The sequence below is a fragment of the Macaca thibetana genome, chromosome 1 (assembly GCF_024542745.1).
Source record: "Macaca thibetana thibetana isolate TM-01 chromosome 1, ASM2454274v1, whole genome shotgun sequence".
NCBI lineage: Eukaryota > Metazoa > Chordata > Mammalia > Primates > Cercopithecidae > Macaca > Macaca thibetana.
Window position 1 is genome coordinate 54,252,095 of NC_065578.1, and position 26,781 is coordinate 54,278,875.

Below are 26,781 nucleotides of genomic sequence, written 5' to 3' on the forward strand. Positions count from 1 at the left end.
CCAGCTGGAGCTGCCCCTCAAAGAGTGCAGTGGAGGATGTGGGATGAGAAGTGACTGCCCCTCTGGTTCCATCTGTCACAGAGCCCAGGGTGCTTCCTTCCTCCCCAACCTCCCTCAGAACACACCCACTGCACGCTAGACAGCGGCCCCCTTCCTGAGCCTGGGGACATCCGTGTCCCTCTGTGCACAGGCTTCATCATCCTCTGGGTGCACAGTAACAACCCCTGGTAGGTGAGAGGCCAAGGTCCCAAAGAGCAGCAGCAGGGAAAGTTAGCTCCCATCCATTCTTTCTCTAGGAGGAGGCCTTTGATGAGGAAGCTGCCAAAAGCACATTGCAAATACAATTCCAGTTACAGGCAACAGGAAGGAAAACCACCTCTGCCAGTCAGCAAACAATGAGCTCCCACTCTGTGCTGCGATGGCGGCTCAATGCGGATAGCTCTGACCTTACCTCATGGAGTCACTGTCAACCCACTGGTTGCACAGTCTTTGTGCCCTGGCTCTCTGGAGTGAGGTCTTTGCAAACAAAGTGGGAAATGCAGCAACTTTGGACTCCAGCACCTAGATTCCGAGCAGGTCATTTCACTCAGAATATGCTGTGCATCTGCAATGACGGATCATAAAGCCGCCTTTGTTTCTTCCCAGTATTGACAGCCCTTCCAGAAAGAGCAAGCCTCATGGCATGCCACATGTACAATCTGAGGCCAGGAGCTCTCTTTCCCCTTTTCATCCTCCTGCCTAGTACACAATAGGTGTTTACTGGATGCTTGTCCAGTTGAGTTCTTGAACATGGTGTGTAAAAGGAATCTTTGCAAATTGAATCTTCTGGAACGCTGAGCTTGTGCCTACCATAGAATTCTGAATGTACCTATATGACATCTTTGCAAACTTAAAACCTGAATCTTTGCAGTATAAATCCCTTGAAACGCATGGAGGCTGGGCATCAAAAGCAAGCAGTATCTTCAAGGAACAGCTAGTCGGTAAGGTCAGTGTGCAGGGTGCATAAAGAGCAGAGGCCGGCGGGGGTCCAAGATAAGTTTAGAAGGTTGCCAGGTTAAGGTCGGTGGAAAGAATTCGGTGGGCAGGGAGGAGTCCATAGTAGGATTGATTCAGAAGTCTCACTGGTCAGCAGGTGACAAGGTGGACCCAGGAAACACTGAAAAGGTGGGCTGGGCAGAACTCGGAGTCTGGCATCCCACGCAGGGTGAGAGGCGGGAGAGGAGGTGCCTCTAGAGCGCCGACCCGCCTTCCAGCCCAGTTAGAATTTGGGAGTTTTTTCTTCCCTCTGCACGTAATCTGACGCTGTTTGGGGAGGGCGAGGCCGAAACCTGATCCTCCAGTCCGGGGGTTCCGTTAATGTTTAATCAGATAGGATCGTCCGATGGGGCTCTGGTGGCGTGATCTGCGGGCCCCAGGCGTCAAGCACCCACACCCTAGAAGGTTTCCGCAGCGGCGTCGAGGCGCTCGTGGTTGCAGGAGGGCGCCGCCGCTCAGTTCAGGGTCCGAGCCTGGAGGAGTGAGCCAGGCAGTGAGACTGTCTCAGGCGGGCCGGGACGTGTCGTTGCAGCGGCGGCTCCCAGCTCCCAGCCAGGATTCCGCTTGCCCCTTCGCGCGCCCTGAGCCTGAACTCCAGCTGCTGCACAGTCCTCCCCACCGTAAGGCTCAAGGCGCCGCCCGCGTGGACCGTGCACGGCCTCTAGGTCTCCTCATCAGGACGGCAACCTCTCCCCTGGCCCTGATGGGTACCGTCAGCTCCAGGCGGTCCTGGTGGCCTCTGCCGCTGCCACTGCTGCTGCTCCTGCTCCTGGGTCCCGCTGGCGCCCGTGCGCAGGAGGACGAGGACGGCGACTACGAGGAGCTGGTGCTAGCCTTGCGTTCCGAGGAGGACGGCCTGGCCGACGCACCCGAGCACGGAGCCACAGCCACCTTCCACCGCTGCGCCAAGGTGCGGGCGGAGGGGTGGCAGGCCTGGGGGAACCCGCAGCCGGGACGGTGCGATGCTGTTTCCTCTCGGGTCTCAGTTTCCCCCCATTTAAGAGAGGAAGTGGGGTGCAGGTCTCCGAGGGCTCTTCGCTTGGCACGATCTTGGGGACTGCAGGCAAGGCGGCGTGGGAGGACGGGTCGTGGGGAGCGCGGTGGAGAGCGGGGACGGCCGGCCTTTCGGGGACTTGCGGGGGCGTGCGGCTGCGCTATTCAGTGGGAAGGCTCGCGGGGTTGGGAGACTGCGAGGCTGAGGGAGGGCGGGCAGAGCACTGCCAGGGTCTCCTGCCCAGATTTCAGACTTTCCGCCTCGCCGCGGCACAGGTGGGTGAAGAAGTGAATGCCTGGAAAGCACTGGGAACGCACCAGACACAGAGGAAGTGGGCTTGCCATTATAGTGGGTTCCGATTCGGTTTGGGAAATATGGGCAGCGGAGGATGGAGGGCCTGGAGAGAAGGCCCTACCCGAGACAGGAGCGGGGTGGGAAGGACTGCAGATGCTGGGAGCGCGAGGCAATTTCTTTACGACACAGAACTTATGCTGTAGTATTCCATCTGTTTCAATTGAAGAAAAGAACCAGCTGAAGGGGCAGGGGAGAAGGGGCGGAGTTATTCTCGAGGCCCATTGGTGTCCTTTAGGACTCAGGCAGGGAAGGGCCCTTGGTGCTCTGGAGCCGGAGGTGGCGCGCCTGGTACTGGGACCCCGCAGTTGAGCCCGGCGCCTCAGCCCACCTGGCTGTCTGCCGACCGACCGAGGGTGAGGCGAGTTTGCTCAACGACTCTGCCAGCATCTGGCCCTCAGGCTGTGGGAAGCTTCTTCCCGGGGCGGGGTCACTAGTTTTTTCTAAGTATTATCAGCCCAGGACTTGGCTGAGGTTCTGTGTCCCCCAGCTTGGAGTCAGATCTGGGGTTGAATGATGGTTTCCTCTCACTAGCTGTGGTGCTTGACAAGCCACTTATCCTTGAGCCTCCATTGCCTAGTCTTTAAAAAGGAAGTGACAATCCTCCCTAAGGGCTCAGTGGCAGCAGATGGGGAGATGAAGGGAAAGTTCTGTTGACCATGAGTGACCTCACTCATGCAAGCCCAGGGAGGGATCACTTGCAGTTTTGCCCCTGTCTGCAGCGTGACCTGTTGGTGACATTGTCTTTGCTCCAAACTACAGCTCCTGGGGCAGAGGGGAAAATTCTGCCACTCACAGCTGCCTGCCTCGTCTGAGTGTTCTGGGTGGCAGGATGGCAGGTCCTTACTCAGCTCAGTATAGTCCTCTTCCTTGTTCCCTGAGCCTTTGACTTTCTAGAGGGATGTTGTGGGGTTGTGGCCAGGATAAGAAAAGGCACTTCAAGTTACCACTGCTCCAAAACGACTGTTCTGGAAATAGTGAGTACCCCATCCTGAGAGGTGAGTAAGCAGAGGCTGTATGACCACCTGAACCAAGCCCTTGAGGATGTTTCTTCTCTGGTGGAAATTTGGAACAGGAGCCTCCTCAAGTTTATTTATTCATTCATTCAATGGATATTCTGTGGGAGTCGAATTTAGAATGAAAATATTTTTTGGCAAGCAGAAAAGAATTTTTAGACCAATCCTTTTGTTTTAGTCATGAGAAACTGAGGCTCAGAGAGAGGAGGTCACCCCAGGTGCATTAGAACTGGGTTTCCAGAACTCACATTCCACTGCACAGAGTACTCTCCCAATTCATTCGATTTTTATTTAGCGGAAGGCATTTTTAGATGAATCTTTGAAGCATTAGTAGGAGTTCAGCGATGACGATGTCAGGAGAATTTTATTCTAGGATTAGGAGGTACCATGAACAAAGGCACAGAGCTGGGAAAATCAGAGGTGGAGGATAAGGAGCACATGTCCACAGTTCTTTTTCTTTTTTTGAGATGGAGTTTTGCTCTTGTTGCCCAGGCTGGGGTGCAATGGTGCAGTCTCAGCTCACTGCAACCTCCACCTCCCAGGTTCAAGTGATTCTCCTGCCTCAGCCTCCCAAGAAGCTGGGATTACAGGCGCCTGCCACCACACCCGGCTAATTTTTGTATTTTTAGTAGAGACGGGGTTTCACCATGCTGGTCAGGCTGGTCTTGAACTCCTGACCTCCTCAGATCCACTGATTTGTCCGCCTTGGTCTCCCAAAGTGCTGGAATTACAGTTGTGAGCCACTGCGCCCAGGCTCCACAGTTCTTTATCCACCTTCTGAAATGTAAAATGTTCTGAAAACCAAAAGGTTTTTCTGTGATTTATTTGATGGTAGCATCTGATGTGAACTGACATGAGATTATTTTTAATCTAGTTGTATGAATATGTGTATTCATGTATTTTGCTGCATAGATTACATATGCAGCTCCAGATTCCTCCAAGCAGGCTCTCTGATTGCCCACTACTGTCTTTCTAAAATCCAAACAAGTTCTGAGGTTCAAAACCGATTTGGCCCTAAGGCTTTGGGTAAAGGGGGTGAACTCTGTTCTACTCTGACTGGAGTCCAAGATGCGTATATACAGAGATGTGGGTGGTGAGGCCGCAAAGGTAGGTTGAGGTAGGGGCCAAGGAGGAGCATGGAGTTTGGACTTGATCCATGAGGCTGTGGGGAGCCAGTGAAGGTTCTTGAGCAGGTGTGTCTGCCTGAGAGCAGCTGGAGCAGACGAGAGCTACAACCAAACAAATCACCTGCAGATCGTGGCTGCTATAGTTTGTCCCCTCCAAATCTCATGTGGAAATGTGGTCCCCGGTGTTGGAAGTGGGGCCTAATGGGAGGTGTTTGGGTCGTGGGGGAGGAACCCCCATGAAAGGCTTGGTGCCATCCTTGTGATAATGACTAGATTCTCCCTCTATGATTTCCCTTGAAGGCTGGTTATTAAAAAGAGCTTGGTACCTCCCTCTCTTCTCTCTTGCTTCTTCTCTTGCCATGTGATAGATCTCTGCACATGTAGGCTCCCCTTCACCTTCTGCCATCAGGGGAAGCAGCTTAAGGCCCTCACCAGAAGCAGATGCTGGTGCCATGCTTCTTGGAGAGCTTGCAGAGCCATGAGCTGAATAAATCCCTTTTCCTTATAAATTACCCACCTTCAGGTATTCCTTTATATAGCAACACAAAAGGACTAAGACAGTGGCCCTGACTCTTCTCTCTCTTTAAGAAGTGTTGTCTTTGCTCACTTAGTCATCCCTTCCACCTGCATTTGTAGAGCATCTGGATGGGAGATTTCTACAACCGTCACTCTTGACCTTCCCAGCAGGCCTGTGTCATACGTACTATGGTCTCCACAATACAGCGGAGATATCTGAGGCCCAGAGAGGTTGAGTGACTTGCTCATGGCCACACAACCAGTAAATATTAGAGCTGGAATTCAGGTCCACGGTTTCCTGGCTCCAAAGCCATGAGTTTTTCCCTCAGTTTATTCTGATTGGGGCAGGGGGGAGGAGGTGGCCTTTGGGCAGGGCCGCCACGGGTAACCAGGCCCATAGAGAGCTGGCTGCAGGTACAGAGGAAAACCTCTTGTCGAGTGCGGCCCATGGTTCCCATTTTTGCCTGACTGGCACATTTGAAAGTGTTATATAACTATGTGAATAATAATAGTTGGCCTATATGCGTTTTTTAATTTGCTTTTGGGTCCGCATTTGGTAACTTCTTTATCACTTACTACACTCTGTTGTGCCTCTTTTGTTGTAATTCTAATTTGTAAGTAGGGGTGAGATAAAGTACACATAGGGTTTGCTGGGTTTCTTCCACGTCATCATGTTCCTCCTTGCACGGGGCCAGGATCCGTGGAGGCTGCCCGGCACCTACGTGGTGGTGCTGAAGGAGGAGACCCACCGCTCGCAGTCAGAGCGCACTGCCCGCCGCCTGCAGGCCCAAGCTGCCCGCCGGGGATACCTCACCAAGATCCTGCATGTCTTCCATCACCTTCTTCCTGGCTTCCTGGTGAAGATGAGTGGCGACCTGCTGGAGCTGGTGAGCCACCCTTTCTGGGAATGGCACTTCCTGATAGGGCTGGGCCACTGCATATACACTGGGGACTGTGCTCAGTAGGCCTATTGCTGAAAATCAGAAGGGGACAGCAAGTATGTATTGAGCACTTATTGGGTACCAAGCACAGTAACCACTGGCTTTCTGTATGGAATTCCCTTTAAGCCTGGCCATGCCCCAGTGGTATGTCCATCTTCATTTGAAAGTTCAGAGGGGACCACACAGACAGCTAGGGGTAGGACCTGGATCAAACTCAGTGGTCTGCCTGCCAGCCATTCTTATGCCAATGCATCTGCTACCTATGGAAACCTTTAGGGACAAGGCCCTGGGATGTTCAATGGAGCCTGAGTCATTTTATAAAAAAGCATGACTCAAGGGTCCGCAATTTCTTTGAGGCTGCTGCTATCAGAGTAAAGACCCTACTTTAGGACAGGGTGGCCCTCCTCCCTCCTGGATGTCACATCTTTGGTGGAGAGGCAGAAAGGGGACTGGGTATTCTCCTCACCCTGGCCCTAATGCTTCAAATCTTAAAAAAAAACCTTCTTGTTTTTGCTTCTGCCCCACCTTCTAGCCCACCTCTTTTCCTGGCCTGTCACTTGATGAGAGCGTGTGTCATTTTCACACTGATTCTCCACATGGCAGGGGGTGCTTCTCAGCCTCCTGCAGACAGTGAGGCCCAGGGTCTTGCCCAAGGTCACACAGCATGTAATGGGCAGGGTCAGAGTCTGGACTTGGGTCTCCTAGCTGCACTGTACTGCTGCTCCACGGGTTAATCAGCTCAGCATCCCGTGGCTGAACAGCGACCTCATACCAAGGCCTGTGGGGCCATGACAGGGATTGATAGGGTCCCTGCCTTAGGAACCCATAGTCTAAGTAGAGGAGACTGACAAGTCAATGCCTTCCATCAGTCTGCTCAACACACATTTACCAAGCGCCTACTGTGTGCTGCAGAGGCGAAGATGACACAGCCCAGGCCTTTCCCTCGAGCTTACAGTTCAGAAGGAGAGACTGATCAGTGACCGCCAGCCAGTACAGCTGACTATGGGACAATGTGCTCAGCATTGGGGCGAGACGAAGAAGGTACCCGTATAGCACCAGATGACAGGCACAAGCCCCACAGGCCAGGGCAGCTGCTCAGAGGAGAGTAGGCCAAGCAGAAGCCAAGCAGAAAGCTGCAGGCATTTGCCATCGAGACCTGGGCTTCAAACTGGGCATCCTACCAGCCTGGGTTTGAGTCCCACCCAGCCCCTTATTAGTTGTTTAACCCTGGGCAAATGCCTTCACCTCTCTGAGCCTCATTCCCCTATCTGTAAACCAGTTATAATAATGGGAACATTCATTTAAGGACTAAATGAGGTTGTGAAGCATTCAGCAGATGCTAGGTATAGAAACTCGCCAAAGTGGGGGCAGGTTAAGAAGCCTCTGGGGATACCAAGGCATCCAGGGACTAGTTGTGGCAGGAAGCTGTTACCACTTAGGTCTGAAGGGTAAGGAGAGGGAATAGTTTTCCCTCTGCCCAATTGGAGCTGGTGGCATGGAGGAGAGGCTGCCAGTGGGGAGTCACCTGAGGGTTCACCGCTGCCATGCGCAGGGAGTCAGGAGGTAGGGAGGGAGTGGGGCAGATGCACAGTTTTTTGTTTTTGTTTTTGTTTTTGAGATTCTGTTGCCCAGGCTGGAGTGCAGTGGTGCCATGTCAGCTCACTGCAACCTCTGCCTCCCGGGTTCAAGCAATTCTCATGCCTCAGCCTCCTGAGTAGCTGGGACTACAGGTGTGTGCCACCATGCCCAGCTAATTTTTGTATTTTTAATAGAGATGGAGTTTCACCATGTTGGCCAGGCTGGACTCGAACTCTCGACCTCAGGTGATCCCCACCTCGGCCTCCCAAAGTGCTGGGATTACAGGCGTGAGCCACTGCGCCCAGCTGCAGATGCACTCTTGTCCCTCTAACTCCTGCTGGTGCCTCCCATTGGCTGAGCCTAACTGGAGGCTTTGCAAGGGAGCTGGTGCTGCAGTTTGCACTGAGCAGGCTGGAGAAGGCTGGGGAATAGACTGGGGGACAAACCGAATCGCCAGTGCTGTTATGTCATGATTTAGGCATGGTGTCCAGGGCCTGAGCTTCACTCCGTGTCCATCCTGCCCAGAGCCTTAGCACAGCCTGGCTCCCAGACAAGATGTCAAGTTCAGAATCCTTCCTAAAAGGAATCCCTTGTGCTAGGCCTTGTTGCAGGGATATGGGAGTGCTGGGCTCTCAGCCTGATCAACGAGTGAGAAAACTCAGGCTCCTAGTCTGTCCTCTGGGGCACCAGGAGGGAGTCTGCCGGGACAGGGTGGGAGGCTGCTGGGCTGGGATGTGGGGACAGGAGTGATCAGGTGAGGCCAGGCTGTGGCTGTGTTTGCTGCTGTCCAGATGGCTTAAGCAGAGTCCCCCAACCTCTCTGGCTTCTGCAGGCCCTGAAGTTGCCCCATGTCGACTACATCGAGGAGGACTCCTCTGTCTTTGCCCAGAGCATCCCATGGAACCTGGAGCGAATTACTCCTGCACGGTACCGGGCGGATGAATACCAGCCCCCCAGTAAGACCCCCCATCTGTGCGCTGCCCCTTCACACCTGAGCTGAATCCATTTGCTCTGCTCTGGCCTTGCCTCCCTGCCAGTGGTTTCCACTTCTTGGGGGGCTTTGGGACTCAGCACCTCCACTGACCCCTTTTTTTCTGTCCCATCCCCAACCCCTGCAGCCCCCACTGCCTGCCTTCCTGTAGCTCCACAAATGCAAAAGTCTTGCCTTAAATGATCCTCTTTTCCTCCTTGTCTCTTGTTTTCCTCTTCTCTCCATTTGGAATGGCCCAGCAGGCTGCACTTACCTTAGAAGGAGGGTTAATCTGATGGTGACTCTACCTAGGGCCCCTCCCCAGGCCTCTATAACTCCCAGTGCCCTGCAGACTGGACCAGACCCCTTAATGGGACAGACACAACCCGGACTGGGATGCCCCTGCCTAGCTTCCTGTTTTGCTGCTCTCCCTGCCTCCAGCTCTGTTTGGCTTTCTGGATCTCCTGCATGGCCCACTTTGTGTCTTCCCTCTAGGCCTTTCCTTCCACTGTTCCCTCTGCCTGGTGTGGCCTGACTGTGGGAGGGAGGGAGGAGGAGTAGCCATGGAAAACAGTCTGCATTCTAGCAGGGCCTTGCAGGTGGCAATTCCTTGCAGGTGGCAATTCAGTCAGGGAAGACTCTAGATGCACCTGGCCTGAGGAGAGGATGAAGGGTTCTAGTTGGACTGTGTTAAGTTTGAGGTGCCCATGGTGTGAGGTCTGCAGCTCAGTGCAGAGACAATGCAATGTGGTGGGTCTGTGCAACATGGTGCCAGGACGCAGAGCTTGGGGTGAACTCAGCTTCCACCCCTTACCGGTTCTCGTGGGGTCTTGGGAAGCCACTTCGTTCTATTAGCCTTGTCTTTCTTGTCTGTAAAATGGGCACATAACCCTGTCCCTGTCCTTCTCACAGGTTGCTGTGAGACTCCAGTGAGTTGAAGGGTGTGCAGATGCTTTTGGAAGTGAAAAGTTGGGGGCTTCTGTGTGACTTTGCATACTGTATGACCTTGCATATGTCTGAGTTGCTGCCATTGCAACAGATCAGAGCTGGTGGGCAGGAGGTGGAGATAGGGTTTGTGCGGGGGACATCCTCTGGCAAGGGTGGCAGCAGCAGAAGCGAGGGGCCTGGTTGGTCATGTGTGCTGACCTGACCTGGGCAGCCTGTGGCCAGGGAGAGGACAGCTCCTCTGTAGGAGGAGCCTGTTCCTTTCCAACCAGGTGGGACCTCTTCTGTGGATTCCTGGAGCCCCCTGCACTCCACATTGGCGCCTCAGGGACCTCCCGGAGCAGGCTAATATCAGAGACTGAGAGGGACACTGGCAGAGGGTCACAGAGGCCCCAGTCCAGGCAGAAGACCAAGAAGATCTTGCCCCCTAAGTTAGTTTCCTAGCACTGCTGTGACAAACTACCACCCCCTTGTTGGAACAAATTGATTCTCTGCAGTACTGGAGGCCAGAAGCCTGAATCAGTGTCGGCAGGACCACGTTCTCCCCGGGAGCTCCAGGGAGAAGCTTCTCTTGTCTCTTCTGTGTCCCAACAGCGGCAGCACACCCATCCCAGCCTCTGTCTTCACACAGCCTTCTCTGGGTCTCTCTCCTCTTCATTGTCTCATAAGGACACTCGTTGTTGGATTTGGGGCCAACTGGATCATCCAGGATGATCTCATGTGGAGAACCGTAACCACATCTGCAAGGACCCTTTTTCCAAATAAGGTCACAGCCACAGGCGGTGCGGGTTAAGATGTGAGTGTACCCTTTGGCAGCCACCATTCCCTCCTCTCCCTTGGGCCAGAAGCAGACGTGGGGCCCTTTCCTCCCCATAGGATGCCCATGGATTGTCCCCCTCCCCACTTCCCCCGAGTGTCTGTGGGAAGTGGCAGGAATGGCAGGCAGGGGTGTGGAACCCCTTCTGGAGTCACATCAAGGGCTTGGCTGGAGGATGTCCTCCTGGAGCTGTTGCGCTGGCATGGGGCAGGCTGGCTGGGCCCAGCAGCAGCCTCTTCATTCATGGGGAGGCCACAGGCATGGGCCCTGGAGCTGGCTGCCGCCCTCAAACCCAGACTCTGCACTCTTAACTGTGTGACCCTGCACACATCACTCACCCTCTCTGATCCTCAGGTTCCTAGGTTCCTCTGCAAAAGCGAGGGAATAGTAAGCCTCGCTCTGGGGGGCTGTTAGGAGGGTTAAATGAGTTATTGCTATAGCATGCATTTCTCTGTCAGGTATTGAGTGAGGTGCTGTGATTTTAGCCCTGCATTTTTCTTTTCTTACCATTCAACAATAACGTCTTGAGCACCCACTGTGTGCCAGGCACCGTATTAGGTGCTGGGGATACAAAGGTGAATGAAATGGACGTGGTCTCTTTCCCCAACAGTGTATCCAGAAGATTAATCCATTCCTTAAACAAATGCTATCGACACAAATTAGTTCCGGATAGGCTGAGAGCTCTGAAGGAGTGCAGGCAACTGTGAGCCTGTGTATCCGGCAGAAGGATCAGGAAAGGCTTCCTGGAGGAAGCGCTGTTCCAGCCAAGACCCACGGGGGCATTATTAACCAGGCCAAGGGGACAGTGTCCAAGCAGAGGAATGAACATGGACTGAAGCTGTGAGGCAGGAGGGAGTGTAGCCTGTACAGAAGGGACTGAGGCTGGTGAGACCAGCAGGGCCTGGGTGACCTCCAGGGCAGATGTGAAAGGAAGAACTCGGCCACAGTCTGAGCTTCTCAGGTGCATGGCAGGGCTGCCTGGTGAGAGCTAATGAGCTCCCTGCTCTGGAGGTATGCAAGCAGGACTGGGCTCCCACCTGCCAGAGGCCGCAGAGCTTTCTGTACCAACCTAGAGGCTGGAAGAGGCCACTCCAAGGCCTCTTTGCCCCTGAGAGTGGTGGCTTTTCTTGAGGCCACCTTGCCACACTGTCACAGGGAACTAGCAGCCTCTGCCTCACCCAGGGGTTTGGAGGATAGAGGGGGGCCTAGGAAGGGCCCCAGAGGCCCTGTGTCCTGTCCGAGCTGAACCCCTTTCCAGCCTCTCACTGGAAGGAAGCCCAAGGATGTTCCTGTGGGGGCTTTGGCTTGTGCTTTCCCTCCAGCTGTGGAGGCCATGGTGGGGCTGTGGGCCCTGGGTGGGCGTTCCAGGCTTACAGCCTCTCTCCTGGCAGTGTCTTACCAAGAGCTGCCCCTTCGCCAGGCCCGCCTGCCCTCTGCTGGCCATGCTTGCAGCCTCCTGACCCTGTCCCAGCAGGAGAGTGCGCTGGTGTCAGCGGGCAGGAACTGCCTGTATTTAGAAGGTGTGGGGCTGCGCTGGGGCCACACCCCAGGCCCAGGGATGTGACCTCACAGTGGTCACATCATCTTGCAGCGGACCCCAAGTACAGCTCCTGGAGCAGATGGTGGTCCCAAGCACAGGTGGGACCAGAAAGGATTGTCACCTGGGCTAACTCAGCTGCGGCCTCAGTTCCCTCCTCACACACGACGAGCAGCATGGACTGGAATCCTGCCCAGCAGGCCTTTGGCTTGATGTGCGTTGTGTGGCTTATGTCCAGGTGGGGAAGCAGCTTCTGTGCTGTCTTCTAAATGAGCCTGTATCCCCTGGGCTGTCTGCCAATGTATCCAGTTGTACCGTCAGCCTGGAAGCTCTGAGGGAGAACCTTGGGCTGCTTCCTAGGCACCTGTATCCCCTGTAGCCAGCTCGGGGCCTCTGCTAGGAGCAGACCGAGCATGGCCTATGGGCCTGGCACCATCTGGCCTCTGCCCACCTTGCTGGCCTTGTCATGTGTCTGCCCCTCCGACATTCCATAGCCCAGTTCAATATCTAGTGGTTCCTCTAGGGTGACCAGCACCCTTTGGTCTCCACATGTCTTCAGGTCGGAGCTCACAGCGCTCTCAACTACCCCTTCCCAGTGCAGCACCGGGCACGTGGTAGATGCCTACTGATGAGTGAAAGCTCCTAACACACTCGGAGAGCAAGGACTCTGCCTCATCCCGCAGCCTGGGAGGACAGGCAGACTGCCGAGGACCTGCCCAGCATGCTACAGAAGTAACCGAAGTGTGCATGGGCACTGATCAGTGGAGCGTCCTGCTGAGACTGGAGGCCATAGGGCAGGGCGAATAGTGTCTGTGCAGGCTGGGGACTCACAGTTCGGACTGGGCCCAGCCCTACTGCCACAGTGGGTGGGTGGGAGGACGTAGGACTGGGAGCTGACCTTGCCTGAAATTAGTGTGGGATCTCAGAGCAGCCACTGAATTGCTCTGTAGTGGGCTAAATAGTGGCCCCCACAGATACACACACCCAGACAGAGCCTGTGAGCCGGACCTTATTTGGAGAAAAGGTCCTTGTAGATGTAATTAAGCATCTCAAGATGACATCATCTGGATTATGCGGTGGGCTGTAAGTCCGGTGATGTGTCTTTATGAGCGAAAGGCGGAGGGAGATTTGAGACACACAGGAGGGGCCACTTGGAGACAGAGGCAGAGACTGGAGAAATGTGACCACAAGCCAGGGAGCATCAGCAGCTACCAGTTATCTGCCCCCTCTAGGCCTCCCTTTCCTTGTCTATGAAATATAGAATAGGATCTAGCGTGCGAGGATTTTTTTGGAGGTTCAATGAGTGAATATATTTAAGGTGCTTTCACCAGTGCCTGGGATGTACTCCACAGTTTCTGTGTGTTAACTACAAGGTTGACTTCATGCTCATTCCCTCCTCTCCCACAAATGTCACCTTGGAAAGAAGGAGGCAGCCTGGTGGAGGTGTATCTCCTAGACACCAGCATACAGAGTGACCACCGGGAAATCGAGGGCAGGGTCATGGTCACCGACTTCGAGAGTGTGCCCGAGGAGGACGGGACCCGCTTCCACAGACAGGTAAGCACGGCCCTCTGGTGGGAGGGCTGCCTCTGCCCATATCCCCATCCTGGAGGTGGGTGGGGACTCCCGTCCAAGAGTGTTGCAGCTGTACTGCTGGGCTACAGTCCCCAGCTGTCACTGTCCCCTCCCTGCCATCAGTTGTGGGAAGGGTGTTCATCCATCCAGCCACTTGCTGATTTGTTATGGGGTGGGGGGGTCTTTCTTATGTGGTCCTTGTGTTGGCTGAGCAGGCCAGCAAGTGTGACAGCCATGGCACCCACCTGGCAGGGGTGGTCAGCGGCCGGGATGCCGGCGTGGCCAAGGGCGCCGGCCTGCGTAGCCTGCGCGTGCTCAACTGCCAAGGGAAGGGCACGGTCAGCGGCACCCTCATAGGTGAGTGATGGCCCCAGACAGCGCTGGTCTCTCTCCATCTGGACCTGGCCTGGGAAGTGGCTTGGGCTGGGCCCAGGGAGAGCTAGTCTCCTAACCAAGAATGCTGTGGCAGCCTCTGCCGCAGAGCCAGAGAACCAGAGTGCCAAAGCTGGCAGGGTCCCCAGTGACCACGAGTGCAGATGAAGAAACCCAGGCCCCAAGAGGGTTATGCAGGTAGCCCAAGGAGTGCAGACTTGACCCTGGGTCAGTGACCTTTCCACAATTCCACACTGCTCCCCTTTTCAAACCTGGTGACATCTTTGTGTCTTTTGTGATGTTATCTTCAATGTGGAGGGACTCGAGGTGATCTAAGCAAACTTCTTCTATCTTCTGCTTGCATACTTCTGAGACCAGAGGACTCACTTACTTGCATGACTGGCCCTGCAGGTCACACTGGCCAGGCAGATGTGGTGGAGGAACTGGCAGAGGACTTTTTCTAGACTATGACTCTATTTAGTCCATCTGGCGGCCCCCCTGTGAAGTCCAGCTGAGAACTAGGACTCCGGGGGCCTGTGGACAGAGAAGAGGGAGGATGCTCTCCCTTACTGACTTCCTCCTGTGGCCACTGAGCAAGGCCTCTGTACAACATGCCCTGGGGCTGGCCTTGCCATAGCTGCTGAACAGTTGATGAAACCAGTCCAGAGAGGGGAGGTGACTGCCCAGGGTCACACACTCAAGCTGATGATGTCACTGGGAAAGGTGCCAGCTCTGGGCAGCAGCTTGACTTCCACTGCAGGCCCCAGGCCCCAGGGTCAAACACTGGCTCTGGAGCTAGCGGAAGCAGCCCATGGGTCCGTTTGAAAGGCTGAGGAGGCCCAGGAGTCTTCCCTGTGTCTGCCCTGAGACTTTCCTACAGAGTACAGGTTTTGATGTTCAGTTTTAAAGGCAAGAATCAATAACCTTCGGCCCCATCAGGTGAACCCTTGTGCCTGTCCCACCCCTTTATTGACTGACCTCGGCTCAGTCAGGCCAGTTCCTGAAGGTCAGTGTGTGGAGGGGAGGCTGTTCTTTCCCAGAAAGGCCTTCCCCAGGCCTGGTGCTCTGGCCTCTGGAGGACTTCCTGGAGAAGTCCCTTCTTTGGCATCCCAGTCAGTGTATGGGAAGCCCTTACTGCATGACCTGGCACAGGGCAGGGGCTCAACAGTCACTACTGCCTTCCTTGGCGCTGCCATTTCCTCCTCTGTAAGCAGGTGATTGTGTGTCGAGTCTGAGCACACAGATAAGCACACAGCAGGTGCTTAATAACTAGCAGCTGCAGGCTGGGTGTGGTGGCTCACGCCTGTAATCCCAGCACTTTGGGAGGCCGAGGTGGGCAGATCACCTGAGGTTAGGAGTTCGAGACCAGCCTGGCCAACATGGTGAAACCCCATCTCTACTAAAAATACAAAAATTAGCCAGGCGTGGTGGTGGGTGCCTGTAATTCCAGCTACTTGGGGGCTGAGGCAGGAGAATCACTTGAACCCAGGAGGTGGAGGTTGCAGTGAGCCGAGATTGTGCCACTGCAATCCAACCTGGGTGACACAGCAAGACTCCATCTCAAAAATAAATAAATAAACACATAACCAGCAGCTGTAAATGTGGCTGTTGTTCTTCACCTCCACACTCAGTGCCACTCCGCTCCCTTCCTCCGTGGTGTGAGGGTCCTCACTAGCTGTCTTCTAGGAGGAGCATGGCTGTGAGATTCCAGCTCCATCCTTGGCCACAGCTCCTGGAGACATCTCAGAGACCAGGATCTGGAAGGCTCCCACACCCCATTTGACAGGGGAGAAACTGTCAGTTCCAGGTCCCCTTGCACATCAGGGCCAGAGCTGAGTTAGGCTCCCAGTCTCTAGGCCACTGGGCCAGAGCTCACAGGCTGGCAAAGGGTTAGAACTGTTACTGGTGGCTGGGTGTGGTGGCTCACACGTGTAATCTTAGCACTTTGGGAGGCTGAGGCTGGCAGATCAGGAGGTCAGGAGATCGAGACCATCCTGGTGAAACCCCGTCTCTACTAAAACTACAAAAAATTAGCCAGGTGTGGTGGCAGGGGCCTGTAGTTCCAGCTACTCAGGAGGCTGAGGCAGGAGAATGGCGTGAACCCAGGAGGCGGAGCTTGCAGTGAGTCGAGATCTCGCCACTGCACTCCAGCCTGGGCAAGAGAGCGAGACTCAGTCTCAAAAAAAAAAAAAAAAAAAAAAGAGCTGTCACTGGTGACAGTAGCATGAGGTAGATCATGGTCTACACCAAAATGGGGGATGTAGTGCCACTGAGGCCAGAGGGAACCACACCCTCAAAGGTGGGGTGTTATGGTATGGGGGGGTCCTGGGCGTGGAGTCTTTTAATTCTTCAGACAATCCTGGGAGCATAGAGAAACCCTGTTTCATAGAGAGTGGGGTCACACAGCTGGTGAGTGGGCAGCCAAGACTCTGTTCAAGTTTGTGTGGGTTCAACACTTGTGGCCACGGTGGAGGGGCATCTGAGCCAGGCCTCAGAGAGTGGCAGGGAGAAGTTGGGTGGGGCAGGGCGCCCTTCTCATTCCTCTGAGGCTCATCCTCTCGGTGCCTCCATTTCCTGGAAAGGGATAATAAGGTTATTGTGAGGATCCCCTGAGTTCATATATTCAGACACTTAGAGCCAGGCACACAGAAGGGCCGGGGTTGGCTAGTTTGATTGCTGAGGTAATTGCTAATATCTTCCAGTTTCTATTGGTCAAGGTTCCGCAGAGAAGCAGAGCCAGTAGGATGTATATATTAAGAGTTTCAAGGAATTGGCTCATGTGACCCTGGGGGCTGGCAAGTCTGAAATCCACAGGGCAGGCCAGACAATTCCTGCAGAATTTGATGTTGCAGTATTAAGTCCTAAGGCAGGCCTGGAGTAGAATTCCTTCTTCCCTGGGAGGCCTCAGTGTGTTCTCTGCAGGCCTTCAACTGATTAGATGAGGCCCACCCACGTTACGGAGAGTAACCTGCCTTACTCAGTCTCCTGATTTAAATGTTAGTCACATCTAAAAAATATTTTCGCAGCAGCATTTCCACTGGCTTCTGACCAAACATCAGGTCACCAAGTTGATCCCCAAAATTAACCATCACTCTGTGCCTGTAAGGGAGGGGCTGGGAATGGGGAACAGTTCTCCCCAGGGGGTGACCTAGGTTTGTTCCTCCCAGGCCTGGAGTTTATTCGGAAAAGCCAGCTGGTCCAGCCCGTGGGGCCACTGGTTGTGCTGCTGCCCCTGGCGGGTGGGTACAGCCGGGTCTTCAACGCCGCCTGCCAGCGCCTGGCGAGGGCTGGGGTCGTGCTGGTCACCGCTGCCGGCAACTTCCGGGACGATGCCTGCCTCTACTCCCCAGCCTCGGCTCCCGAGGTAGGTGCTGAGGCTGCTGCCCCAAGACGGGGAGCGAAGGGCAGGCGGGCCTCGTGGGCTTCTTGCAGCACGTTCCTGGAGGCTGAACCCTTCTGGCTTTGGAAGGAGTCGTCAGAGCCCCCCCGCCATGCGGGAGGCTGGGGAGGAATGGCCTCGAGCCTCCATCATCCCAGAGTCTGAACAGCAGTGACCCCGCCACGCCCCCACGTAGCGGCGCCCACGAAGCCACGCCCCCACACCCCGTCCTGGCCACTCTCCCTCTTGAGGGTCTCCTGGTAGCCGCCCCCTCCCCATCTCCCTCCCCAGGCCCTGCGTCCTCTGCCCAATAGTCTTAGGGCCCGCCCAATATTCTTAGGGCCCGCCCAATAGTCTTAGGGCCCGCCCAATATTCTTAGGCCCTCCCCACTATCCAGATCCCTCCGCAGCTGCATGACTGACCGCTTGAGCAAGGCTAATGTGAATGGGAACAGTTGAGGGCTCAGACCTCACCCGAGGGACATCCAGAGAGTGTGCCGCAGGGCCGTGCAGTGTGGCTGCCGGGACACAGACACGGAGCCTCGGCCCTGAGGAGCTGGGGGGCAGTGACCGTCCCTCCTGTGACCACCACTCCTCCAGTGTCAGGTCACTGCGGGTATCTAGGGGAGAGAATCTTGTTCCACTTCAAGTCTGGAACTTCAAGTCTGTGTGTGTGCGCGCGCGCGTTGTGGGTGGGGATTGCGGAGCAGAAGCATACCTGACAGCTGTAACCCAGATCCTCCCTGGCCTCGGAGGCTTCCCTGGCAGCCCAATTTAAAGGCATCAAGCAAACAAAGCCCAACACATCTCTGCCTTGCCCTCTCAGTCTCCCCCCGTGGCACTTAGAGCCACCTGATACACCGAGTAGTTTCCTATCTCCCTCACTAGAATGTAAACTCCACAGGGGCATTGGGAATGCTGCCTGGCTATGGTAAGGGACAGAGGGGAGCACCAGGGCGGGGCAGGGGTGCCAGAGTTCTGCCTGGGGAGTCAGATTTTCCTTAGGAGGGGACATTTGAATGGGACCCAAACAGGTGTATAGCAGTTGTTCAGCCCAGCTGGCAAGGCCTCAGTTTGCTTCTGCAACCCCTCTCTTGGGCTCCTTTCTGTGCCACCTACCTCCTCACCTTTCCAGGTCATCACAGTTGGGGCCACCAATGCCCAGGACCAGCCGGTGACCCTGGGGACTTTGGGGACCAACTTTGGCCGCTGTGTGGACCTCTTTGCCCCAGGGGAGGACATCATTGGTGCCTCCAGCGACTGCAGCACCTGCTTTGTGTCACGGAGTGGGACATCGCAGGCTGCTGCCCACGTGGCTGGTAAGTCACCACCCCACTGCCTTGGCCACCGTGATGCTAACAGCCCTTTGGCGGTCAGGGTCTGTGCCAGGACCTCCAGTGCCAGGATCTGTGCAGGGGGACCAGAGATGAGACAGGCCTGATGGTGCCTTCATGGACACTCAGTCTGATGAGGGAGACGAGTGCACAGTGGGAACACGAGGTTAGGGCTGTATTAGAGGGAGCCCAGAGGAGGCACCTGCCCAGCCCGAGGGTCAGAGAAGGCTTCTTGGACAAGGGCCATTTGATCTGGAGCTTGATGGATGAATAGGAGTCCACCTGGCCGATAAGACAGCAACTACCAAGGCTTAGAGGTGTGACGGAAGGCTGTCTTACCTCACTGTGTGAGGGACTGCAGGCGGCTTACCTTCTAGAAGAGAGCTTGGTGTCTCTGGTGTGTGCACGTGTTTTTGTGTGTATGTGTGTGCGTGTGTGCACTGGCAGGAGTCCCCTGCTGGGGCAGGAGGGTCAGGCCGTCACCATCTTTCACCATTCACCCCTGTACCAGGCATTGCAGCCATGATGCTGTCTGCCGAGCCGGAGCTCACTCTGGCCGAGTTGAGGCAGAGACTGATCCACTTCTCTGCCAAAGACGTCATCAATGAGGCCTGGTTCCCTGAGGACCAGCGGGTACTGACCCCCAACCTGGTGGCCGCCCTGCCCCCCAGCACCCACAGGGCAGGTAAGCAGGACGGCAGGGTGGGCGAGGCCAGGCTGGGGCTTGGGAGGTCTGTGTGACCTTGACAGTCTCTCCCCTCTCCCTTGTCTGTGTAAGGAGGATGACACCACCTTAAATAGGATTAAATGAGAAGGGGGCTCTGAAAGGGCTTTGCAATATTTTCATAACATGTTTTTATAGAGACAGTTGAGTATGTTCTTTAAGCCCTCCTCTCTCCTACCATGAACTAAAGATTTTTGTGGAGGTCCCCTCACTCCCAGCACCCCCTCCTCATCCCAGGCACTTTTTGCAGGTTGGCAGCTGTTTTGCAGGACTGTGTGGTCAGCACACTCGGGGCCTACACGGATGGCCACAGCCGTAGCCCGCTGCGCCCAGGATGAGGAGCTGCTGAGCTGCTCCAGTTTCTCCAGGAGTGGGAAGCGGCGGGGCGAGCGCATCGAGGTGGCTACCCCTCCTTCGTGTGTGTGTGTGTGTGTGTGTGTGTGTGTGTGTGTGTGTGTGTGTGAGTGCTGGGCCCTGAGGGACCCGCAGCAAGCCCCTCCATCCTCGACACTCCAGCTCTTCTGTAAGCTTACAGGGCTGGCCAGAGCAGGAGTGGGGCACTCCTCATCTCACGCTGCTGGGGGCCGCTGGAGAGAGCCGCAGTGAGAAGGATTTCCTAGAGGCTGCAGGACAGTGCTGGATGGATTTTCAATGGGTGCTGGATGGGTGTCAGCGTGAGGGTCAGGGATCTGCTACTCTGGACTCAGCCATCTCTAGGCCCTTCTCACTCAGGTGCTCCATGGTTCTGGGAGCTGAGAAATCTCAAACCAGCAAAAAAGGGGAATTGATGTTGATGCTACAGGGTAGTGCACAGATGCCATCTGGTCGCAGCATTTTGGTGGAAGGGCAGTGCCCAGTCAGGAGAGTGAGGAGGGGCAGGCATTTCTGGCCTGGGAGATGGTGTCTTAATGCTTGTGTGGGAGGCAGAGTGGGTGGGGTGGAGCCCGCTGGGTCCTTGCTTTGGCCTCTTGGATTTCCCTGTATCTCCATTTTGAAACCACTCTGTGTTTGGAAGAACTTTTGAGTATTCAGAGCTGCCCATTGGCAGAACAGTCTACTTTGGGCAGGAGCGAGCTCCTTGTCCCCAGAAGGCTAGGGGCAGGGTCTGACTGGCCCCTGGTAGGGACACTGACGAGGGTGCTTGAGTTGATCCTGTCTAGTCCCTTTCTCTGTTTTCAAAGCCCATTCTAAAGCAGATTCCTATTTCTGTCTTTGACTCTCAGGCCCAAGGGGGCAAGCGGGTCTGCCGGGCCCACAACGCTTTTGGGGGTGAGGGTGTCTACGCCATTGCCAGGTGCTGCCTGCTACCCCAGGTCAACTGCAGCGTCCACACAGCTCCACCAGCTGGGGCCAGCATGGGGACCCGTGTCCACTGCCATCAGCAGGGCCACGTCCTCACAGGTAGGAGGCTGGGCCTGCCCTGGGGTGAGGAGAGTTCCTTTTCTCCTTATGCACCCACTGCCCTCGAGGCTTGGTCCTCATGAGTGTGATCCATGAGACTGGAACCCGACTTTCCATTCCATACTCTGGTTCTGTCACTTCCATGCCCTTTGACCCTGGGCAGGTGACCTTACTTCTCGTCTCAGCTTCCTCCTCCATAAGAGGGAAAAAGGTATCACCTGCCTCATTGTGTTGCGAGGAGATAGGGCACTGGCCTGGAGCATGGCAGGTGCTTTGCCTAAGGTGGTGCAGTTCAGGAGAGGCAGCTCCAGAGAGAGGACCCCGGCTGGGGCTGAAAGGAGGGCAGACCTCGGTTTGAATTTCACTCTGCCACTCGATAGCTCTGTGACCTGAGCAAGTTACTTAACGTCTCTGTATGAGGAAATGATGGGTGCTAAGCACTTAGCTTAATGCTTGGACAATATAGATTCTAGCTATCGTTACTATTATTGTCATCACCTGTTGCTTTAAAATCCAGTCTCTGGTATAGGCAACTATTGATAGGCTACCCTGTGTCGAAAACATGTCCAGGCAGGTAGCAGGAAGTCACAGATGGGGACTCTTGGGGCATCAAGGGCTGGCGCCCCAAGGCTGAGCTGTTCTGGTTGGGTGGAGCGTGAGAGGTCTGGGAAGACAGTGGAACTCCAGCCTGGAATAAGAGGCTCAGAGTTGATTCTCGTCTGAGCATGTCCAGGGGAGCCACTGAGGGTTTGGGAACAGGAAGGTGAGGGTGAGAACCTAACTCTGGGCACAGCAGGCTGGCATGTGGGATGGATGTTCAGGAAAGATGAGCGTAGTCAGGTGGCTGGTGCCCTTGTCCAGGGGAGAGGCTCCATCCGGTCCGGGGATCCTGGCTTGGAGGGAAGTCCGCCATGCTGTAATCACACTCCCCTTTGGAAGTGCTCAGCCGATGAACTCACAGGCACATGTCAGTTTGAAGTCATGGAATCTGACTCTATGAGGCACACCTCAAAGAGCCCCATTTTGCAGCTAAGGGAACTGCAGGCTGGACATGCTGAGTGACTGCCCTGAGCCCTTGCATCTAGGACATAGAGAATGCTAGTAACCACGACCCTACCATGTTCAGAGCACATGCCAGGCTCCATGCTGGCGCTTCACACGTGTCATCTTCACAGTGTCCCTGTGAGTAGGTGCGGTTTCTCTTTCCATCTTACAAATGAGTAAACAGAGCCTCAGTGTAGCTGAGTAATAACTATTTTCGGTTTCTTAGCCAATGCGTGTGTCTGACTCCTAAGCCCATGGAGGGCATCCCCAGGTGGTCCAGACAGACCCCAGCTTACCGTTGAACTTCTGCCTGCTGGCTGCATGGGGAGTTTGGGGGAAGTTTGAGCATCTCAGGCCATAGAGCCCCTGCTTCACTGTCTCCATCTCTGGGTGGAGAGATGATGTTTTTCCTGAGAAACTAAGGCTCAGGTTGAATGGCTCTCCCATGGTCACACAGCTGGTCAGGAGTGGAGTTGAGAACACAGGAGTCCTGATGCTCAGGCCAGCATCTCTTATCTTCTTTGAGTTGTTTCTGGGTTTCCTAGCTCCTGCCTCACACTTTAAAGAGAGAAGGTCTGATGGGGATGGGCACTGGAGACGGAGCATTCCAGCATTTCACTATCTGAGCTGGCCTTCCTCTGACCCAGGCTGCAGCTCCCACTGGGAGGTGGAGGACCTTGGCACCCACAAGCCGCCTGTGCTGAGGCCACGAGGTCAGCCCAACCAGTGTGTGGGCCACAGGGAGGCCAGCATCCACGCTTCCTGCTGCCATGCCCCAGGTCTGGAATGCAAAGTCAAGGAGCATGGAATCCCGGCCCCTCAGGAGCAGGTGAGGAGGCCTGTGAGGACGGGTGGGTGGGGTGCCGTGGGGTGGCGTGAGTCTCTCCTGTGCAGCTTTTCTGGGTCAGTTTGTGCCACCACCATACCGCCATGCATCAGGGTGGCGGTTTGCCGGGTAGATGCTGTGGGCAGCTTCCGCCATCGTGTGGACAGTGTGTGTATGTATCTGTGTGTGGCTGGGTCTGTTTTTGCTTTTGTCCAGATCAGTAAGGTTTGTTGCCTGAGTACCCCACTCCACTTGGTGTAGAATGTGCATAAATTTGCCATAAAGAAATACAATATGCATGCATTTATTGATTGATCTATTTTTTTCTAAGATGGGGTCTTGCTATGTTGTCCAGGCTGGTCTCAAATTCCTGGGCTCAAGCGATCCTCTGGCCTCAGCCTCCCCAAATGTTGGGATTACAGGCATGAGCCACTGCACCTGGCCTCTCTGATCTATTTAACAAACCTGCTGGGAGGTTCTCAGGGTCAGGAGCAGCACTGGGCTGTGAGGACACAGAGCTCACTCAGCCATGACCCAGAGGGGTTGCCTGAGCTGCATGCCGAAGGTTGTTAGCATGACCAGCAAGGCAAGAAAAGGCCCTGCGGAGATTAGCGAGGCACGTGCCAAGCCCTGGAATGTGAGAGCAAGGCCTTCTAGAAACCTGGGTGTGGACATGACCAACAGTTGCTCTGGAACTCTCCTTTTTAAAAGCCAGTGGGAGCTTCTTCAAAGGCAGCCCTAAGGAGTCCGCTCTTAAATGAACTCAGACTCGGTTTTAAAATGCAAGTCTGTGTTGATTCTGGTCTGGATGGTGCATTCCTCCATAGCAAAAGACAGTGTTGTTCTTGGATCCACTTTCCCTGGGTGCACTGAGGGCTGCGAGGTTCCAGGTGCTCTTCCTGGCACTGGGGAGGGATACAGGCTGGACAGACATGTTGTTCTCCCTCCTGGAGCATCTATTTTAGTGGGGGAGGACAGAAAACAAACCAGTAAATTACAGAGTACTGAAAAGATGCGATGGAGAAAACTATAGCAAGGAAGGGAATGGGGTGGGGGAGAAGTCAGGAGAGGTCTTGCTGAGAAGGTGGAGGAAATGGGCCATCAGGCAGGGAATGTGTTCCAGGCAGAGCAAAGGCCCCGGGGTGGGGATGCGCCCGGGAGTACCAGGAAACCAGAGGTGGGAGTAGTTACGAGGTGGGGGATGCCTCAGAGGGGACAGGGCCAAGTCAGGTGAGACCGAGGGCCACAGTCAGGAGTCAGCTGGGGCCACACAGGGGTCCAGCCTAGGGGGAGTGTGATCTGGCCTGGATCTGAACCTCTCACTGTGGCCTAGCTGCTGAGCTGAGAAGAGATGACAAGGGCCTTGGGCAGAAGCAGGGAGACTGGAGGGAGGCGGTGGAGGGTCCAGGCGTTGGGGCGGGGCTCAGGCTGGAGTCTGAAGGGAGCCTGCAGGCCTGGTGGGTGGACATGGGTGGGAGAAGGGGAGGACGGCACCAAGGCTCGGGCCCCTGGACAGATGGAGTTGCCATTAAGTGGGATGGGGCAGGCTGTGGGGCCGTCAGTTTCAGAAGGAAGATGAGTTTGGCATTGGCATGGTAGGCGTCTGTCTGTCCCCGCGCCCCTCAAACCAGGCATGAAGCAGGAGCTCACGTGTTTGGTCATCGATGGTGCAGAACCGCCGGGGCGGGAGGTGCGGGGTGGGAGATATGTGTTTGTGTCTCAAATGGGCTCTGAGCCAGGGAGGGCTATCTGCCCCTTGGCCTCACAGCGGGATGTTGGAGGGAGAAATGAAGTGTAGGTGGGGGTCCCAGGCCATGCTGGACTGTGCTTTCTTCTCCTCGGCTCTGGCAGGTTATCGTGGCCTGTGAGGACGGCTGGACCCTGACCGGCTGCAGTGCCCTCCCTGGGACCTCCCATGTCCTGGGGGCCTACGCTGTAGACAACACGTGTGTGGTCAGGAGCCGGGACGTCAGCACCACAGGCAGCACCAGCGAAGAAGCCGTGGCAGCCGTTGCCATCTGCTGCCGGAGCCGGCACCTGGTGCAGGCCTCCCAGGAGCTCCAGTGACAGCCCCATCCCAGGATGGTGCCTGGGTAGGGTCAGGGGCTGGGGCTGAGCTTTAAAATGGTTCCAACTTGTCCCTCCCTCAGCCCTCCATGGCCTAGCCTGAGGGGACGGGGATGCTTCCACCTTCCTGGAGCTGCTGGCCTGGCCCTTGAGTGGGGCAGGCTCCTTGCCCAGAACTCACTCACTCTGGATGCCCCCTCCCCTGGTGGAGGTGCCAGGAAGCTCCCTCCCTCACTGTGGGGCATTTCACCATTGAAACAGGTTGAGCTGTGCTTGGTGCTGCCAGCTGCTCCCAACATGCCAACATCTGTGGGCAGAACGGCTTTTATTGAGCTCTTGTTCGGTGCCAGGCATTCAGTCCTCACGTCTCCACCAAGGAGGCAGGATTCTTCCCATGGGTAGGGGAGGAGGTGGTAGGGGCAGCAGGGACAAGCATCGTCAGGGGGCGAGTGTGAAAGATGCTGATGGCCCTCATCTCCAGCTCACTGTGGGGAAGCCCCTTGGGGCTCCCTTGATTAGTGGAGGCTCAGCTTTCTGGATGGCATCTAGCCAGAGGCTGGAGATCAACGCGTCCCTGGTGGTCATGGGCTGTGCCTTGTTTTCCTGAGTGACCTTTACTCTGCTCTATGCCAGGCTGTGCTAACAACACCCAAGGGTGGCCTGCAGGGAGCCGTCACCTAGCACTGACTCTGCAGTGTGCAATGGTGCACGCACCGTCTCAGCCAACCCGCTCCACTACCCAGCAGACTACACATTTGCACCCCTGCTTTACAGGGGAAGCAACCTGGAACCAGAGGAGGCATGCCTGCCAAGCTCACACAGCAGGAACTGAGCCAGAAACCCAGATTGGGCTGCCTCTGAAGCCAAGCCTCTTCTTACTTTACCCCGCAGGTAACAGTGAGGCTGGGAGGGGGAACACAGACCAGGAAGCTCAGTGAGTGATGGTGGAACGATGCCTGCAGGCACGGAACTTTTCCCGTATCATCTAGGCCTGATTCACTGTGGCCTGATGGAGATGCTTCTAAGGGATGGTGGGAGGAGAGGGACAACTGTCCCTCCTTGAGCACCAGCCCCACCCAAGCAAGCAGACATTTATCTTTTGGGTCTGTCCTCTCTGTTGCCTTTTTACAGCCAGCTTTTCTAGACCTGTTTTGCTTTTGTAACTTGAAGATATTTATTCTGGGTTTTGTAGCATTTTTATTAATATAGTGACTTTTTAAAATAAAAACAAACTTTGTCCTGACTTTTGCATAGACTTGACTGCCTCGGGTGATGCCTTGTTTATACTAGGAACTGGGTAAGTTTGTTGAGTAAGCCAGGTACTTGTATCTTGAGTACAAGTATTGGGTAAGTACTGGTGATGTGAACTCACTCCCTGTGCCTGTCCTAGGAATGAAATGAATGTCTTCCTGCAGCTCCCCTGATGACCCTGGCAGTCAAAGTGCCTCCTCCTTGGTGACGGATGCCCTACATCCTAGACGCTCTGTTGTCCTAACCTCCCAATGCCCTTTTCATTCTTTTCTCCCCAGTTCCTGGCACAGGGCCTGGCCCAGAGTATTTATGGAATAAGTTACAGTGCCAGATGCTTCTGTGATGAGCCAGTGCTAAGTCTATGGCTATTTTTCATGATTTAAAATTCAGAACAGTCTCAGGTCGGGTGCAATGGCTCACACCTGTAATACCAGTACTTTGGGAGGCTGAGGCTTGCATGTAGGAGTTCAAGACCCTGGGCAACACAAACGTCATCTCTATAAAAAAAATTTTTTTAATTAGGTAGGTGTGGTAGCACATGCCTGTGGTCCCAGATACTCAGGCGGCTGATGTGAGAGGCTTGCTTGAGCTGGGAGGCTGAGGGTGCAGTGAGCTGTAATTGCATCACTGCACTGCAGCCTGGGTTACAGAGTGCACTCTGATCCCATTCAATGTAGGACCTCCAGGCCCTCCACTCTAAGGCTGGTGAGCATAGCTGTCTTAAGCAAGTTGTATCTCTACACAGCCCAGGTCATAAAGAATCTCAGGCAAAAATCCGCCCAGATTACATTTTCTGACAATTTAGTGTCATATATGGAAATCATTCAAGAGTTGACAGATGGCAATGGCTTGAACACCCCAACTGTGTATCTCTGCCCCTTGGAACCTAGGCCTGTTGTGCAAGCCTAGACTCTCTCTCCTTCCCCTCCCCAGGATCAAGTGTCAGCTGGTTAGATATCCACACCTTGACAGCTCTGTGAT

General features: G+C 55.1%; 1 protein-coding gene across 5 annotated transcripts; it reads left to right on the top strand.

The window, feature by feature from the left end:
- The first annotated feature begins 1,299 nt into the window (after positions 1–1,299).
- Positions 1,300–25,790, top strand: PCSK9 (proprotein convertase subtilisin/kexin type 9). 5 transcript variants are annotated; one of them, XM_050802860.1, is made up of 13 exons: positions 1,300–1,945; positions 3,864–3,986; positions 5,735–5,926; positions 8,391–8,514; positions 13,251–13,384; positions 13,618–13,759; positions 16,942–17,138; positions 18,289–18,472; positions 18,999–19,172; positions 19,462–19,610; positions 20,435–20,612; positions 22,304–22,485; positions 24,334–25,790. In XM_050802860.1, the coding sequence occupies exons 1-13, from the start codon at positions 1,382–1,384 to the stop codon at positions 24,547–24,549; spliced, it is 2,559 nt and encodes an 852-aa protein (XP_050658817.1). In that variant the 5' UTR covers positions 1,300–1,381; the 3' UTR covers positions 24,550–25,790. The 5 variants fall into 5 exon arrangements, with proteins under 5 accessions (XP_050658817.1, XP_050658788.1, XP_050658794.1 ...); XM_050802831.1 differs by lacking the exon at positions 3,864–3,986 and having other exon boundaries at positions 24,334–24,575; positions 25,324–25,790; XM_050802837.1 differs by lacking the exon at positions 3,864–3,986 and having other exon boundaries at positions 24,334–24,575; positions 25,441–25,790.
- The last annotated feature ends 991 nt before the right edge of the window (positions 25,791–26,781 follow it).

Bases quoted from the DNA above. Each gene is read 5' to 3' on its own strand.
- PCSK9 (XM_050802860.1), top strand. From the start codon at position 1,382: ATGGGGCTCTGGTGGCGTGATCTGCGGGCCCCAGGCGTCAAGCACCCA. The intron at 13,385-13,617 runs GTAAGCACGGCC...TTGGCTGAGCAG, and splicing joins GGACCCGCTTCCACAGACAG to GCCAGCAAGTGTGACAGCCA. The intron at 19,611-20,434 runs GTGGCTACCCCT...TTTGACTCTCAG, and splicing joins GGCGGGGCGAGCGCATCGAG to GCCCAAGGGGGCAAGCGGGT.